Genomic DNA, 15,341 nt, shown 5'->3' on the forward strand with positions numbered 1-15,341 from the left:
GGAGCTGAGTCTCGACCACTGCAACCACAATTAGGTGAGTACAATTAGGTGAGTACACACACACACACACACACACACACACACAGGGGGCCAGGAGTTGTGAATCGAGCCCTGCAACCATATAGGTAAGTGTGCTACACCCAAAGTAAAACCCACCCTTACATCAAGTTTCTATCGACAAGTATCTTTGAAAATTATTAACTAACACACAAACAAAACAGGCCAAGTGCCTATCAACAAGTACCTTTGACAACTAGTAACTACACAATCATCGATCATTTTTCTCCCGTATATTCCTTCTCTGTGTATGTATTGAGAAATGTATCTTTCCAAGGTTTCCAACCGCATTTGCAGCTTTCTTTCCATCATCTATTCCGTGATCCAACTTGTCCCTCGCAGGTTTATATACCGACACATCCACTTTCATAAATCTTAATACATTCATTTCCTCCACACTTTTTCCTTCCAGTCTGACCATTGTTGTGCTATGCCTACAAGTAGCTATAAGAAACTTGGCCCTTACTGCACTTAATGTCAGTTTTCAGCCTATGCCACTCATTTACAGTCTGCTGCATTAGATAGTGCAGCAGATCACAGTACCTTGTGCAGCAGACTGCACGGTCGTGTCATCACCTAGCAGCAGCTGTCACAACTTACACTCTACCATACATTAAGTCCCTTAACTTGTAAGATAACTCATCTTATATACAAGGTGGAACTACATCACTCACTATCCAGGGAACTACATCACTCACTATCCAGGGAACTACATCATTCACTATCCAGGGAACTACATCACTCGCTATCCAGGGAACTACATCACTTACTATCCAGGGAACTACATCACTCACTATCCAGGGAACTACATCATTCACTATCCAGGGAACTACATCACTCACTATCCAGGGAACTACATCACTCACTATCCAGGGAACTACATCATTCACTATCCAGGGAACTACATCACTCACTATCCAGGGAACTACATCATTCACTATCCAGGGAACTACATCACTCACTATCCAGGGAACTACATCACTCACTATCCAGGGAACTACATCATTCACTATCCAGGGAACTATATCACTCGCTATCCAGGGAACTACATCACTTACTATCCAGGGAAGTACATCACTTACTATCCAGGGAACTACATCATTCACTATCCAGGGAACTACATCATTCACTATCCAGGGAACTACATCATTCACTATCCAGGGAACTACATCATTCACTATCCAGGGAACTACATCACTTACTATCCAGGGAAGTACATCACTTACTATCCAGGGAACTACATCATTCACTATCCAGGGAACTACATCATTCACTATCCAGGGAACTACATCACTTACTATCCAGGGAAGTACATCACTTACTATCCAGGGAACTACATCATTCACTATCCAGGGAACTACATCACTCACTATCCAGGGAACTACATCACTCGCTATCCAGGGAACTACATCATTCACTATCCAGGGAACTACATCACTCGCTATCCAGGGAACTACATCACTCGCTATCCAGGGAACTACATCATTCACTATCCAGGGAACTACATCACTCGCTATCCAGGGAACTACATCACTCACTATCCAGGGAACTACATCACTCGCTATCCAGGGAACTACATCATTCACTATCCAGGGAACTACATCACTCGCTATCCAGGGAACTACATCACTCACTATCCAGGGAACTACATCACTCGCTATCCAGGGAACTACATCACTCACTATCCAGGGAACTACATCACTCACTATCCAGGGAACTACATCACTCACTATCCAGGGAACTACATCACTCGCTATCCAGGGAACTACATCACTCACTATCCAGGGAACTACATCACTCACTATCCAGGGAACTACATCACTCACTATCCAGGGAACTACATCACTCACTATCCAGGGAACTACATCACTCACTATCCAGGGAACTACATCACTCACTATCCAGGGAACTACATCACCAACTATCCAGAGGACACTACATTGGTCCCTTATCCACCCAGTATTGTACGTTTCCCAACTCCATATAGTAAATATCATTAACATATCATATGTATTGCACTGTACTGTATTGTACTGCACTGTACTGTATTGTACTATACTGCACTGTACTGTACTGTACTGTACTGTACTAAACTGATCTGTACTGCACTGTACTGTACTGTACTGTACTTACTGTACTGTACTGTACTGTACTGTACTGTACTGTACTGTACTGTATTGTACTAAACTGATCTGTACTGCACTGCACTGTACTGTACTGTACTGTACTGTACTGTACTGTACTGTACTGTACTGTACTGTACTGTACTAAACTCATCTGTACTGCACTGTACTGTACTGTACTGAACTGTACCGTTCAATACTATAATGTACTGTACTAAACTGTACTGTTCTGCACTGCACTGTACTGTACTGTACTGTACTGTACTCTATTGTACTGTACTGTACTGTGCTGTACTGTGCTGTACTGTAATGTACTGTGCTGTACTGTGCTGTACTCTATTGTACTGTACTGTACTGTGCTGTACTGTGCTGTACTGTAATGTACTGTGCTGTACTGTACTGTACTCTATTGTACTGTACTGTACTGTGCTGTACTGTCCTGTACTGTAATGTACTGTGCTGTACTGTGCTGTACTCTACTCTGCTGTATTATTCTCTACTGTACTGAACTGTACTGTTCGGTACTATTCTGTACTGTACTGTGCTGTACTGTACTGTTCTGTTTCGTACTGTACTGTACTGTTCTGTACTGTACTGTACTGTTTTATACTGTACTGTACTGTACTGTACTGAACTGTACTGTACTGTACTGTTTTATACCGTACTGTACTGTACTGTACTGAACTGAACTGTACTGTTCTGTACTGTAATGTATGTACAGGCGATAAAATGAAGCTTCACTAGCTTGTAAAGGTCAAAAGGATAGTTACTTGACCTTTCACTTACTTGACCTTTGGGCTTGAAGCACAACCCACACCTCAGTGTCTGGCTATACTGATTATAATCAGAGCATAACAGACACTATACTAATACTACTACTACTACTACTACTACTAATAATAATAATAATAATAATAATAATAATAATAATAGTAATAATAATAATAATAATAATAATAATAATATCTTTATTTCTACATGTGCTTGTACAAGGTATACAGGCCTAGCTGACATCTATGACTTACTACTATATAGAAAGCAGCTTGTTATGCAGAGCATTTCGGGCAAATTAGGTTAATTTTCTCCCAGGATACGACCCACACCAGTCAACTAACACCCAGGTACCTAATTTACTGTTAAGTGAACATGGACAACAGGTTGCTTAAGGAAACACTTCCTATTATTCTGCTGCCGTACCAGGGGATCAGTGTGTGAGTTGAGGATGATTATCGTAAATACTGATTGTAACCCAGCAGACAATAATGATAATATTATATATACCACTACCTTCCCCCTTTCCCACAAGACAATGATTCCATCCCACAAGACAATGATTCCATCCCACAAGACAATGATTCCATCCCACAAGACAATGATTCCATCCCACAAGACAATGATTCCATCCCACAAGACAATGATTCCATCCCACAAGACAATGATTCCATCCCACAAGACAATGATTCCATCCCACAAGACAATGATTCCATCCCACAAGACAATGATTCCATCCCACAAGACAATGATTCCATCCCACAAGACAATGATTCCATCCCACAAGACAATGATTCCATCCCACAAGACAATGATTCCATCCCACAAGACAATGATTCCATCCCACAAGACAATGATTCCATCCCACAAGACAATGATTCCATCCCACAAGACAATGATTCCATCCCACAAGACAATGATTCCATCCCACAAGACAATGATTCCATCCCACAAGACAATGATTCCATCCCACAAGACAATGATTCCATCCCACAAGACAATGATTCCATCCCACAAGACAATGATTCCATCCCACAAGACAATGATTCCATCCCACAAGACAATGATTCCATCCCACAAGACAATGATTCCATCCCACAAGACAATGATTCCATCCCACAAGACAATGATTCCATCCCACAAGACAATGATTCCATCCCACAAGACAATGATTCCATCCCACAAGACAATGATTCCATCCCACAAGACAATGATTCCATCCCACAAGACAATGATTCCATCCCACAAGACAATGATTCCATCCCACAAGACAATGATTCCATCCCACAAGACAATGATTCCATCCCACAAGACAATGATTCCATCCCACAAGACAATGATTCCATCCCACAAGACAATGATTCCATCCCACAAGACAATGATTCCATCCCACAAGACAATGATTCCATCCCACAAGACAATGATTCCATCCCACAAGACAATGATTCCATCCCACAAGACAATGATTCCATCCCACAAGACAATGATTCCATCCCACAAGACAATGATTCCATCCCACAAGACAATGATTCCATCCCACAAGACAATGATTCCATCCCACAAGACAATGATTCCATCCCACAAGACAATGATTCCATCCCACAAGACAATGATTCCATCCCACAAGACAATGATTCCATCCCACAAGACAATGATTCCATCCCACAAGACAATGATTCCATCCCACAAGACAATGCTTCCATCCCACAAGACAATGATTCCATCCCACAAGACTATGATTCCATCCCACAAGACAATGATTCCATCCCACGAGACAATGATTCCATCCCACAAGACAATGATTCCATCCCACAAGACAATGATTCCATCCCACAAGACTATGATTCCATCCCACAAGACTATGATTCCATCCCACAAGACAATGATTCCATCCCACAAGACAATGATTCCATCCCACAAGACAATGATTCCATCCCACAAGACAATGATTCCATCCCACAAGACAATGATTCCATCCCACAAGACTATGATTCCATCCCACAAGACTATGATTCCATCCCACAAGACTATGATTCCATCCCACAAGACAATGATTCCATCCCACAAGACAATGATTCCATCCCACAAGACAATGATTCCATCCCACAAGACAATGATTCCATCCCAGAAGACAATGATTCCATCCCACAAGACAATGATTCCATCCCACAAGACAATGATTCCATCCCACAAGACAATGATTCCATCCCACAAGACAATGATTCCATCCCACAAGACAATGATTCCATCCCACAAGACAATGATTCCGTCCCACAAGACAATGCTTCCATCCCACAAGACAATGATTCCATCCCACAAGACAATGATTCCATCCCACAAGACAATGATTCCATCCCACAAGACAATGATTCGATCCCACAAGGCAATGATTCCATCCCACGAGACTCTGCTTCCATCCCACAAGACAATGATTCCATCCCACAAGACAATGATTCCATCCCACAAGACTATGATTCCATCCCACAAGACAATGATTCCATCCCACAAGACAATGATTCCATCCCACAAGACAATGATTCCATCCCACAAGACAATGATTCTATCCCACAAGACAATGATTCCATCCCACAAGACAATGATTCCATCCCACAAGACAATGATTCCATCCCACAAGACAATGATTCCATCCCACAAGACAATGATTCCATCCCACAAGACAATGATTCCATCCCACAAGACAATGATTCCATCCCACAAGATAATGCTTTCATCCCACAAGACTATGATTCCATCCCACAAGACTATGATTCCATCCCACAAGACAATGATTCCATCCCACAAGACAATGATTCCATCCCACAAGACAATGTTTCCATCCCACAAGACAATGATTCCATCCTACAAGACAATGATTCCATCCCACAAGACAATGATTCCATCCCACAAGACAATGATTCCATCCTACAAGACAATGATTCCATCCCACAAAACAATGCTTCCATCCCACAAAACAATGATTCCATCCCACAAGACAATGATTCCATCCTACAAGACAATGATTCCATCCCACAAGACAATGATTCCATCCCACAAGACAATGATTCCATCCTACAAGACAATGATTCCATCCCACAAGACAATGCTTCCATCCCACAAGACAATGATTCCATCCCACAAGACTATGATTCCATCCCACAAGACTATGATTCTATCCCTCAAGACAATGCGTCCATCCCACAAGACAATGCTTCAATCCCACAAGCCAATGATTCCATCCCACAAGACAATGCTTCCATCCCACAAGACAATGATTCCATCCCACAAGACAGTGATTCCATCCCACAAGACTATGATTCCATCCCACAAGACAATGTTTCCATCCCACAAGACAATGCTTCCATCCCACAAGACAATGATTTAAAACCCACAAGACTATGATTCCATCCCACAAGACAATGCTTCCATCCCACAAGACAATGATTCCATCCCACAAGACTATGATTCCATCCCACAAGACTATGATTCCATCCCACAAGACAAGGATTCCATCCCACAAGACTATGATTCCATCCCACAAGACAATGATTCCATCCCACAAGACTATGATTCCATCCCACAAGACTATGATTCCATCCCACAAGACAAGGATTCCATCCCACAAGACTATGATTCCATCCCACAAGACTATGATTCCATCCCACAAGACAAGGATTCCATCCCACAAGACTATGATTCCATCCCACAAGACAATGATTCCATCCCACAAGACTATGATTCCATCCCACAAGACAATGCTTCCATCCCACAAGACAATGATTCCATCCCACAAGACTATGATTCCATCCCACAAGACTATGATTCCATCCCACGAGACAAGGATTCCATCCCAGAAGACTATGATTCCATCCCACAAGACAAGGATTCCATCCCACAAGACTATGATTCCATCCCACAAGACAAGGATTCCATCCCACAAGACTATGATTCCATCCCACAAGACAAGGATTCCATCCCACAAGACTATGATTCCATCCCACAAGACTATGATTCCATCCCACAAGACAAGGATTCCATCCCACAAGACTATGATTCCATCCCACAAGACTATGATTCCATCCCACAAGACAATGCTTCCATCCCACAAGACTATGATTCCATCCCACAAGACTATGATTCCATCCCACAAGACAAGGATTCCATCCCACAAGACTATGATTCTATCCCACAAGACAAGGATTCCATCCCACAAGACTATGATTCCATCCCACAAGACTATGATTCCATCCCACAAGACTATGATTCCATCCCACAAGACAAGGATTCCATCCCACAAGACTATGATTCTATCCCACAAGACAAGGATTCCATCCCACAAGACTATGATTCCATCCCACAAGACTATGATTCCATCCCACAAGACAATGATTCCACCCCACAAGACTATGATTCCATCCCACAAGACAAGGATTCCATCCCACAAGACTATGATTCCATCCCACAAGACAAGGATTCCATCCCACAAGACTATGATTCCATCCCACAAGACTATAATTCCATCCCATAAGACAAGGATTCCATCCCACAAGACTATGATTCCATCCCACAAGACAAGGATTCCATCCCACAAGACAATGATTCCATCCCACAAGAATATAATTCCATCCCATGAGACAAGGATTCCATCCCACAAGACTATGATTCCATCCCACAAGACAATGCTTCCATCCCACAAGACAATGATTCCATCCCACAAGACTATGATTCCATCCCACAAGACTATGATTCCATCCCACAAGACAATGCTTCCATCCCACAAGACAATGATTCCATCCCACAAGACTATGATTCTATCCCAAAAGACAATGCGTCCATCCCACAAGACAATGCTTCCATCCCACAAGACAATGATTCCATCCCACAAGACAATGCTTCCATCCCACAAGACAATGATTCCATCCCACAAGACAGTGATTCCATCCCACAAGACTATGATTCCATCCCACAAGACAATGTTTCCATCCCACAAGACAATGCTTCCATCCCACAAGACAATGATTCCATCCCACAAGACTATGATTCCATCCCACAAGACTATGATTCCATCCCACAAGACAATGCTTCCATCCCACAAGACAATGATTCCATCCCACAAGACTATGATTCCATCCCACAAGACTATGATTCCATCCCACAAGACAATGTTTCCATCCCACAAGACAATGCTTCCATCCCACAAGACAATGATTCCATCCCACAAGACTATGATTCCATCCCACAAGACTATGATTCCATCCCACAAGACAATGTTTCCATCCCACAAGACAATGCTTCCATCCCACAAGACAATGATTCCATCCCACAAGACTATGATTCCATCCCACAAGACTATGATTCCATCCCACAAGACAATGTTTCCATCCCACAAGACAATGCTTCCATCCCACAAGACAATGATTCCATCCCACAAGACTATGAATCCATCCCACAAGACTATGATTCCATCCCACAAGACAAGGATTCCATCCCACAAGACATTGCTTCCATCCCACAAGACAATGATTCCATCCCACAAGACTATGATTCCATCCCACAAGACTATGATTCCATCCCACAAGACAATGCTTCCATCCCACAAGACAATGATTCCATCCCACAAGACTATGATTCCATCCCACAAGACTATGATTCCATCCCACAAGACAATGCTTCCATCCCACAAGACAATGCTTCCATCCCACAGGACAATGATTCCATCCCACAAGACTATGATTCCATCCCACAAGACTATGATTCCATCCCACGAGACAAGGTTTCCATCCCACAAGACTATGATTCCATCCCACAAGACTATGATTCCATCCCACAAGACAAGGATTCCATCCCACAAGACTATGATTCCATCCCACAAGACAAGGATTCCATCCCACAAGACTATGATTCCATCCCACAAGACAAGGATTCCATCCCACAAAACTATGATTCCATCCCACAAGACAAGGATTCCATCCCACAAGACTATGATTCCATCCCACAAGACTATGATTCCATCTCACAAGACAATGATTCCATCCCACAAGACTATGATTCCATCCCACAAGACAAGGATTCCATCCCACAAAACTATGATTCCATCCCACAAGACAAGGATTCCATCCCACAAGACTATGATTCCATCCCACAAGACTATGATTCCATCTCACAAGACAATGATTCCATCCCACAAGACAAGGATTCCATCCCACAAGACTATGATTCTATCCCACAAGACAAGGATTCCATCCCACAAGACTATGATTCCATCCCACAAGACTATGATTCCATCCCACTAGACTATGATTCCATCCCACAAGACAAGGATTCCATCCCACAAGACTATGATTCTATCCCACAAGACAAGGATTCCATCCCACAAGACTATGATTCCATCCCACAAGACTATGATTCCATCCCACAAGACAATGATTCCACCCCACAAGACTATGATTCCATCCCACAAGACAAGGATTCCATCCCACAAGACTATGATTCCATTCCACAAGACAAGGATTCCATCCCACAAGACTATGATTCCATCCCACAAGACTATAATTCCATCCAATAAGACAAGGATTCCATCCCACAAGACTATGATTCCATCCCACAAGACAAGGATTCCATCCCACAAGACAATGATTCCATCCCACAAGACTATAATTCCATCCCATGAGACAAGGATTCCATCCCACAAGACTATGATTCCATCCCACAAGACAATGCTTCCATCCCACAAGACAATGATTCCATCCCACAAGATAATGATTCCATCCCACAGGACAATGATTCCATCCCACAAGACAATGCTTCCATCCCACAAGACAATGATTCGATCCCACAAGGCAATGATTCCATCCCACGAGACTCTGATTCCATCCCACAAGACAATGATTTCATCCCGCAAGACATTGATTCCATCCCGCAAGACTATGATTCCATCCCACAAGACAATGGTTCCATCCCACAAGACAATGGTTCTATCCCACAAGACTATAATTCCATCCCATGAGACAAGGATTCCATCCCACAAGACTATGATTCCATCCCACAAGACAATGCTTCCATCCCACAAGACAATGATTCCATCCCACAAGATAATGATTCCATCCCACAAGACAATGATTCGATCCCACAAGGCAATGATTCCATCCCACGAGACTCTGATTCCATCCCACAAGACAATGGTTCCATCCCACAAGACTATGATTCCATCCCACAAGACAATGATTCCATCCCACAAGACTTTGATTCCATCCCACAAGACAATGATTCCATCCCACAAGACTATGATTCCATCCCACAAGACAATGATTCCATCCCAGGACAATGAATCCTTCCCACGGAACACTGATTCCTTCCCACGGAACATTGATTCCTACCCACAGGACAATGATTCCTTCCCACGAAATAAAGAATCCTTCCTTCGGAATAGTGAATCCTTCCCACAGGAAAATAATTTCTTCCCACAGAACAATGATTCCTTCCCACAGGACAATGATTCCTTCTCACAGAACAATGATTCCTTCCCACAGGACAATGATTCCATCCCACAGGACAATGATTCCTTCCCACAGGACAATGATTCCATCCCAGAGGACAATGATTCCTTCCCACAGGACAATGATTCCTTCCCACAGAACAATAACTCCTTCCCACAGAGCAGTGTTTCCTTCCCACAGAACAATGGCTCCTTCCCACAGAACAATGATTCCTCCCACGGAACAATAAATCCTTCCCACGGAACAATGAATCCTTCCCAGAGAACAATGGATCCTTCCCACAGGACAATGAGTCCTTCCTACAGGACAATGAATCCTTCCCACGGAACAATGAATCCTTCCCATATGACGATGATTCCTTCCCACAGGACAATGATTCCATCCCACAAGACAATGATTCCTTCCCACAGGACAATGATTCCATCCCACAGGACAATGATTCCTTCCCACAGGACAATGATTCCTCCCACAGGACAATAACTCCTTCCCACAGAGCAGTGATTCCTTCCCACAGAACAATGGCTCCTTCCCACAGAACAATGATTCCTCCCACGGAACAATAAATCCTTCCCACGGAACAATGAATCCTTCCCAGAGAACAATGAATCCTTCCCACAGGACAATGAGTTTTTCCCACAGGACAATGAATCCTTCCCACGGAACAATGAATCCTTCCCACATGACGATGATTCCTTCCCACAGGACAATGATTCCTTCCCACAGGACAATGATTCCTTCCAACAGGACAATGAATCCTTCCCACGGAACAGTGAATCCTTCCCACTGGACAGCAATTCCTTCCCACAGAACAATGATTCCATCCCACAGAACAATGATTCCTTCCCACATTACAATGACTCGTTCCCACAGGACAATGATTCTTCTTTCCTCCCCGCAGGATAATGAGCCGCAGAGTTTGTTCCGAGGAGAGGGAGAGGCGTCAGACTCAGACAATGGGGAGGAGCCAGGTCCTCCAGCCTCTGCCCTCATCAGACGTCGTGCTCTGGTCCCTCCCAAGTTACTCACTGATACATCCAACTACCACGACCACCACGACCATCACGACCACAACACTTCCGTCAATGGGTGAGTTAGAATGACTAGTGTTAGAGGTCTGGTTGACTGAATGGTTACTTGGCTAGTAGGCTGGTTAGCTGGCTGGTTGACTGAATGGTTGCCTGACTAGTAAGTTGATTAGCTGCCCGGTTGACTGAATGGTCGCCTGGCTAGTAGGTTGGTTAACTGGTTGGTTGGTTGACTGGCTAACTACTCGGCTGGTTGGATGTCTGGCTAGATAGCTGACTGGCTGACTGCCTGGCTGGCTAGGTGTCTGATTGGCTGGCTGATTGGTAAGCTTTCTTCCTGATTGAATTTCTGCCAAGTGTGAGTTCTGCTTGTCTTTATTCTGAATTTCTAATAAATATCTGTCTGTCTGTCTGTCTGTCTGTCTCTCTCTCTCTCTCTCTCTCTCTCTCTCTCTCTCTCTCTCTCTCTCTCTCTTTCTTTCTCTCTTCTCCTTCTCTATGTTTATAATGATTAATTTTATTCTTTTATTCTTATTTTTTATTTTTATGCTTTTTATTCTTTATTCATGTATTTCTTATTTACTCTGTATTATTTATACTTTGAATTGGTCTAATTTCAGTATTTTTATGCGTTTAGATTAAGTATATATATGGTCAATGACAACCCACATGGAGACAGAAACACAGAAGGATCCTCTTCAGCAGATACATAAGTTTACTAGAGACTGATATCCAGCATACATAGGTCAGACTGGACGAACACTTTCTACAAGGATCATTGAACACCTGAGGGCAATATTTTATGCTCAGGAAAATTCAGCCATTTTTTCAACATGTTGGCATCAACAGTCACAATATTCATTGAAAAACTGAAACCATCAAACACAAATCACACTGCAGCTGAATATTAAAATGGTATAAAATACCGATAGGTTGTTTGGTAAGACACATATGCAACAGTTAGGTATCTTTATTTCGAAATAAAGATACCTAACTGTTGCATATGTGTCTTACCTAACACGCTGCAGCTACAAACCCAAAATCATATAATCTACCCTCATAGCTACCACTCCCAATTTCAACATCCCACAGGGGCAGTGGAAATTCGCTCAAAAGAAGTGCGTACCAGCGCCCAACCTAACACAGAACGCCAGCAGAATATTAGGGATTACATAGCACAAAGGAACTTCCTACCCAAATTTTTGCTTCACTTCAGGACCTGTCTTCTCACCCAACCACTGCTTGACACGTCCCTCCATTCACGCGTACCGGGTGAGGTGTAACCTTTCCTATACATTCTTGTTAAGTAAAAGGACTCAAATGCAACTAATGTGACATTTTATTGTGGCAACGTTTCGCTCTCCAGGAGCTTTATCATGCCGTTACAAACAATACATGGACACAGAGGTTATACATATAGGCTTAGAGTGAGGTGCAACATTAGTGGTATTAGTAGTAGTAATATTAGTTGTAGTAGTAGTAATACAATATGGTAGAACAATCAACTTGCACATGAGTAAAAGGTAACATAAAAAAAGTTACCCAAGTAATAGTCTTTACTCATGTGCAAGTTGATTGTTTTACCATATTGTATTACTACTACTATTACTACATCTAATATTATTACTACTACTACCACTAGTATTGCACCTCATTCTAAGCCTATATATACCCTCTGTGTCCATGTATTGTTTGTAACGGCTTGATAAAGCTCCTGGAGAGCGAAACGTTGCCTCTATAAAATGTCACATTAGTTTCACTTGTGCCCTTTTACTTAATATATTGTCGGTAATTCTACCAAAATCAATACTACATATTCCTACTCTATGTTCATTAATACATCTATGGAAGAGTCGATACATACAGACCAGTTTAATCTTCTGCGTTTCTGTCTCCGTGTGGGTTATTACTGAGCACTGACAAATGTTTGCTATACTTTAGTTATCCACATATATATATATATATACATATATATATACATATATATATACATATATATATATACATATATATATATATATATATACATATAGGGAAGTACCACCTCTATAGCTGGAATGGGGACCCTCATCCTCAGAGAAGACAATAAACGTACCTCAGGGAAAACTCAAGGTTCTCCCCGAAGCTGTTTGAATATTTTCTTCTCCTACCACCCGCTATATATTTTTTATATTCTATGTGAACATTTATTAATAAACAAAATACATTTACAGAAAAAAAACATAAACATGAATACAATGGCACAATGTATCAAAGATCATGAATTTCCTCCAGCTCCTCCGAGGCTGGACGTGAGCCAAGTATGCAGCAAGCATTTCCCCTCTGGATGGCGATGCTCTATATATATATATATATATATATATATATATATATATATATATATATATATATATATATATATATATATATATATATATATATATATATGTGTGTGTGTGTGTGTATGTGTATGTATATATATACATACATATATATATATATATATATATATATATATATATATATATATATATATATATATATATATATATGTATGTATATATATATACATACATACATATATATTATATATATATATATATATATATATATATATATATATATATATATATATATATATATATATATATATATATATATATATATACCTGGAGGTTACCTGGAGGTTATTCCGGGGATCAACGCACCCCGCGGCCCGGTCCATGACCACGCCTCCCGATGGATCAAGGCCTGATCAACTAGGCTGTTACTGCTGGCCGCACGCAGTCCAACGTACGAGCCACAGCCCGGCTGATCCGGCACTGACTTTAGGTATCTGTCCACCTCTCTCTTGAAGGCAGCCAGAGGTTTATTGGCAATTCCCCTAATGCTTGATGGGAGGCTGATGAACAGTCTTGGGCCCCGGACACTTATGGTGTTTTCCCTTAGTGTACCAATGGCGCCCCTACTTTTAATTGGGGGCATTTTACATCGCCTGCCCAGTCTTTTACTTTTGTAGGGAGTCATTTGTGTATGCAGATTTGGGACCATTCCTTCCAAGATTTTCCAAGTGTAGATTATGATATATCTCTCCCTCCTACGTTACAACGAGTACAAGTCAAGTGCTTCCAAGCGTTCCCAGTAGTTAAGGTGCTTGACAGAACTTATACGTGCAGTAAAGGATCTCTGTACACTCTCTAGATCTGCGATTTCACCTGCTTTGAATGGAGAAGTTAATGTACAGCAGTATTCCAGCCTAGAGAGAACAAGTGATTTGAAAAGGATCATCATTGGCTTGGCATCTCTCGTTTTGAACGTTCTCATTATCCATCCTATCATTTTCTTTGCACGAGCGATCGTGGCACTGTTGTGATCCTTGAAAGTGAGATCCTCAGACATTACTACTCTCAGGTCCCTTACATTATTTTTCCGCTCTATTGTATGGCCAGAGTCTGTAGTATACTCTGTTCTAGTTATTATCTCCTCCAGTTTTCCATAACGGAGTAGTTGGAATTTGTCCTCATTGAACATCATATTGTTTACCGTTGCCCACTGGAAAACTTTGTTTATATCTTCTTGGAGGTTAACCGCATCCTCAGCAGATGACAGCCTCATGCAGATCCCAGTATCATCCGCAAAGGATGATACGGTGCTGTGATGTATATCTCTGTCTATGTCTGATATGAGGATGAGGAATAAGATGGGGGCGAGTACTGTGCCTTGTGGAACAGAGCTCTTCACTATGGCAGCCTCCGATTTAACTCTGTTGACCACTACTCTTTGTGTTCGATTTGTTAGGAAGTTGAAGATCCATCTCCCCATTTTCCCAGTTATTCCTTTAGCACGTATTTTATGGGCTATTACGCCATGATCGCATTTGTCAAATGCTTTTG

General features: G+C 41.9%; 1 protein-coding gene across 5 annotated transcripts in view; it reads left to right on the forward strand.

Annotated features, from left to right (window-relative positions):
* LOC128690316 (neuroepithelial cell-transforming gene 1 protein) overlaps positions 1–15,341 on the forward strand; it is a 1,446,122-nt gene that overhangs the window by 646,550 nt on the left and 784,231 nt on the right. For all 5 annotated transcript variants that reach the window (XM_070087170.1, XM_070087181.1, XM_070087192.1 and 2 more), the window contains exon 3: positions 11,343–11,530. In XM_070087170.1, coding sequence (XP_069943271.1) covers positions 11,343–11,530 — 188 coding nt within the window. The remainder of the gene's footprint in view (positions 1–11,342; positions 11,531–15,341) is intronic.

The sequence above is a fragment of the Cherax quadricarinatus genome, chromosome 2 (genome assembly GCF_038502225.1).
Source record: "Cherax quadricarinatus isolate ZL_2023a chromosome 2, ASM3850222v1, whole genome shotgun sequence".
In the NCBI taxonomy this organism is placed as follows: Eukaryota; Metazoa; Arthropoda; class Malacostraca; order Decapoda; family Parastacidae; genus Cherax; species Cherax quadricarinatus.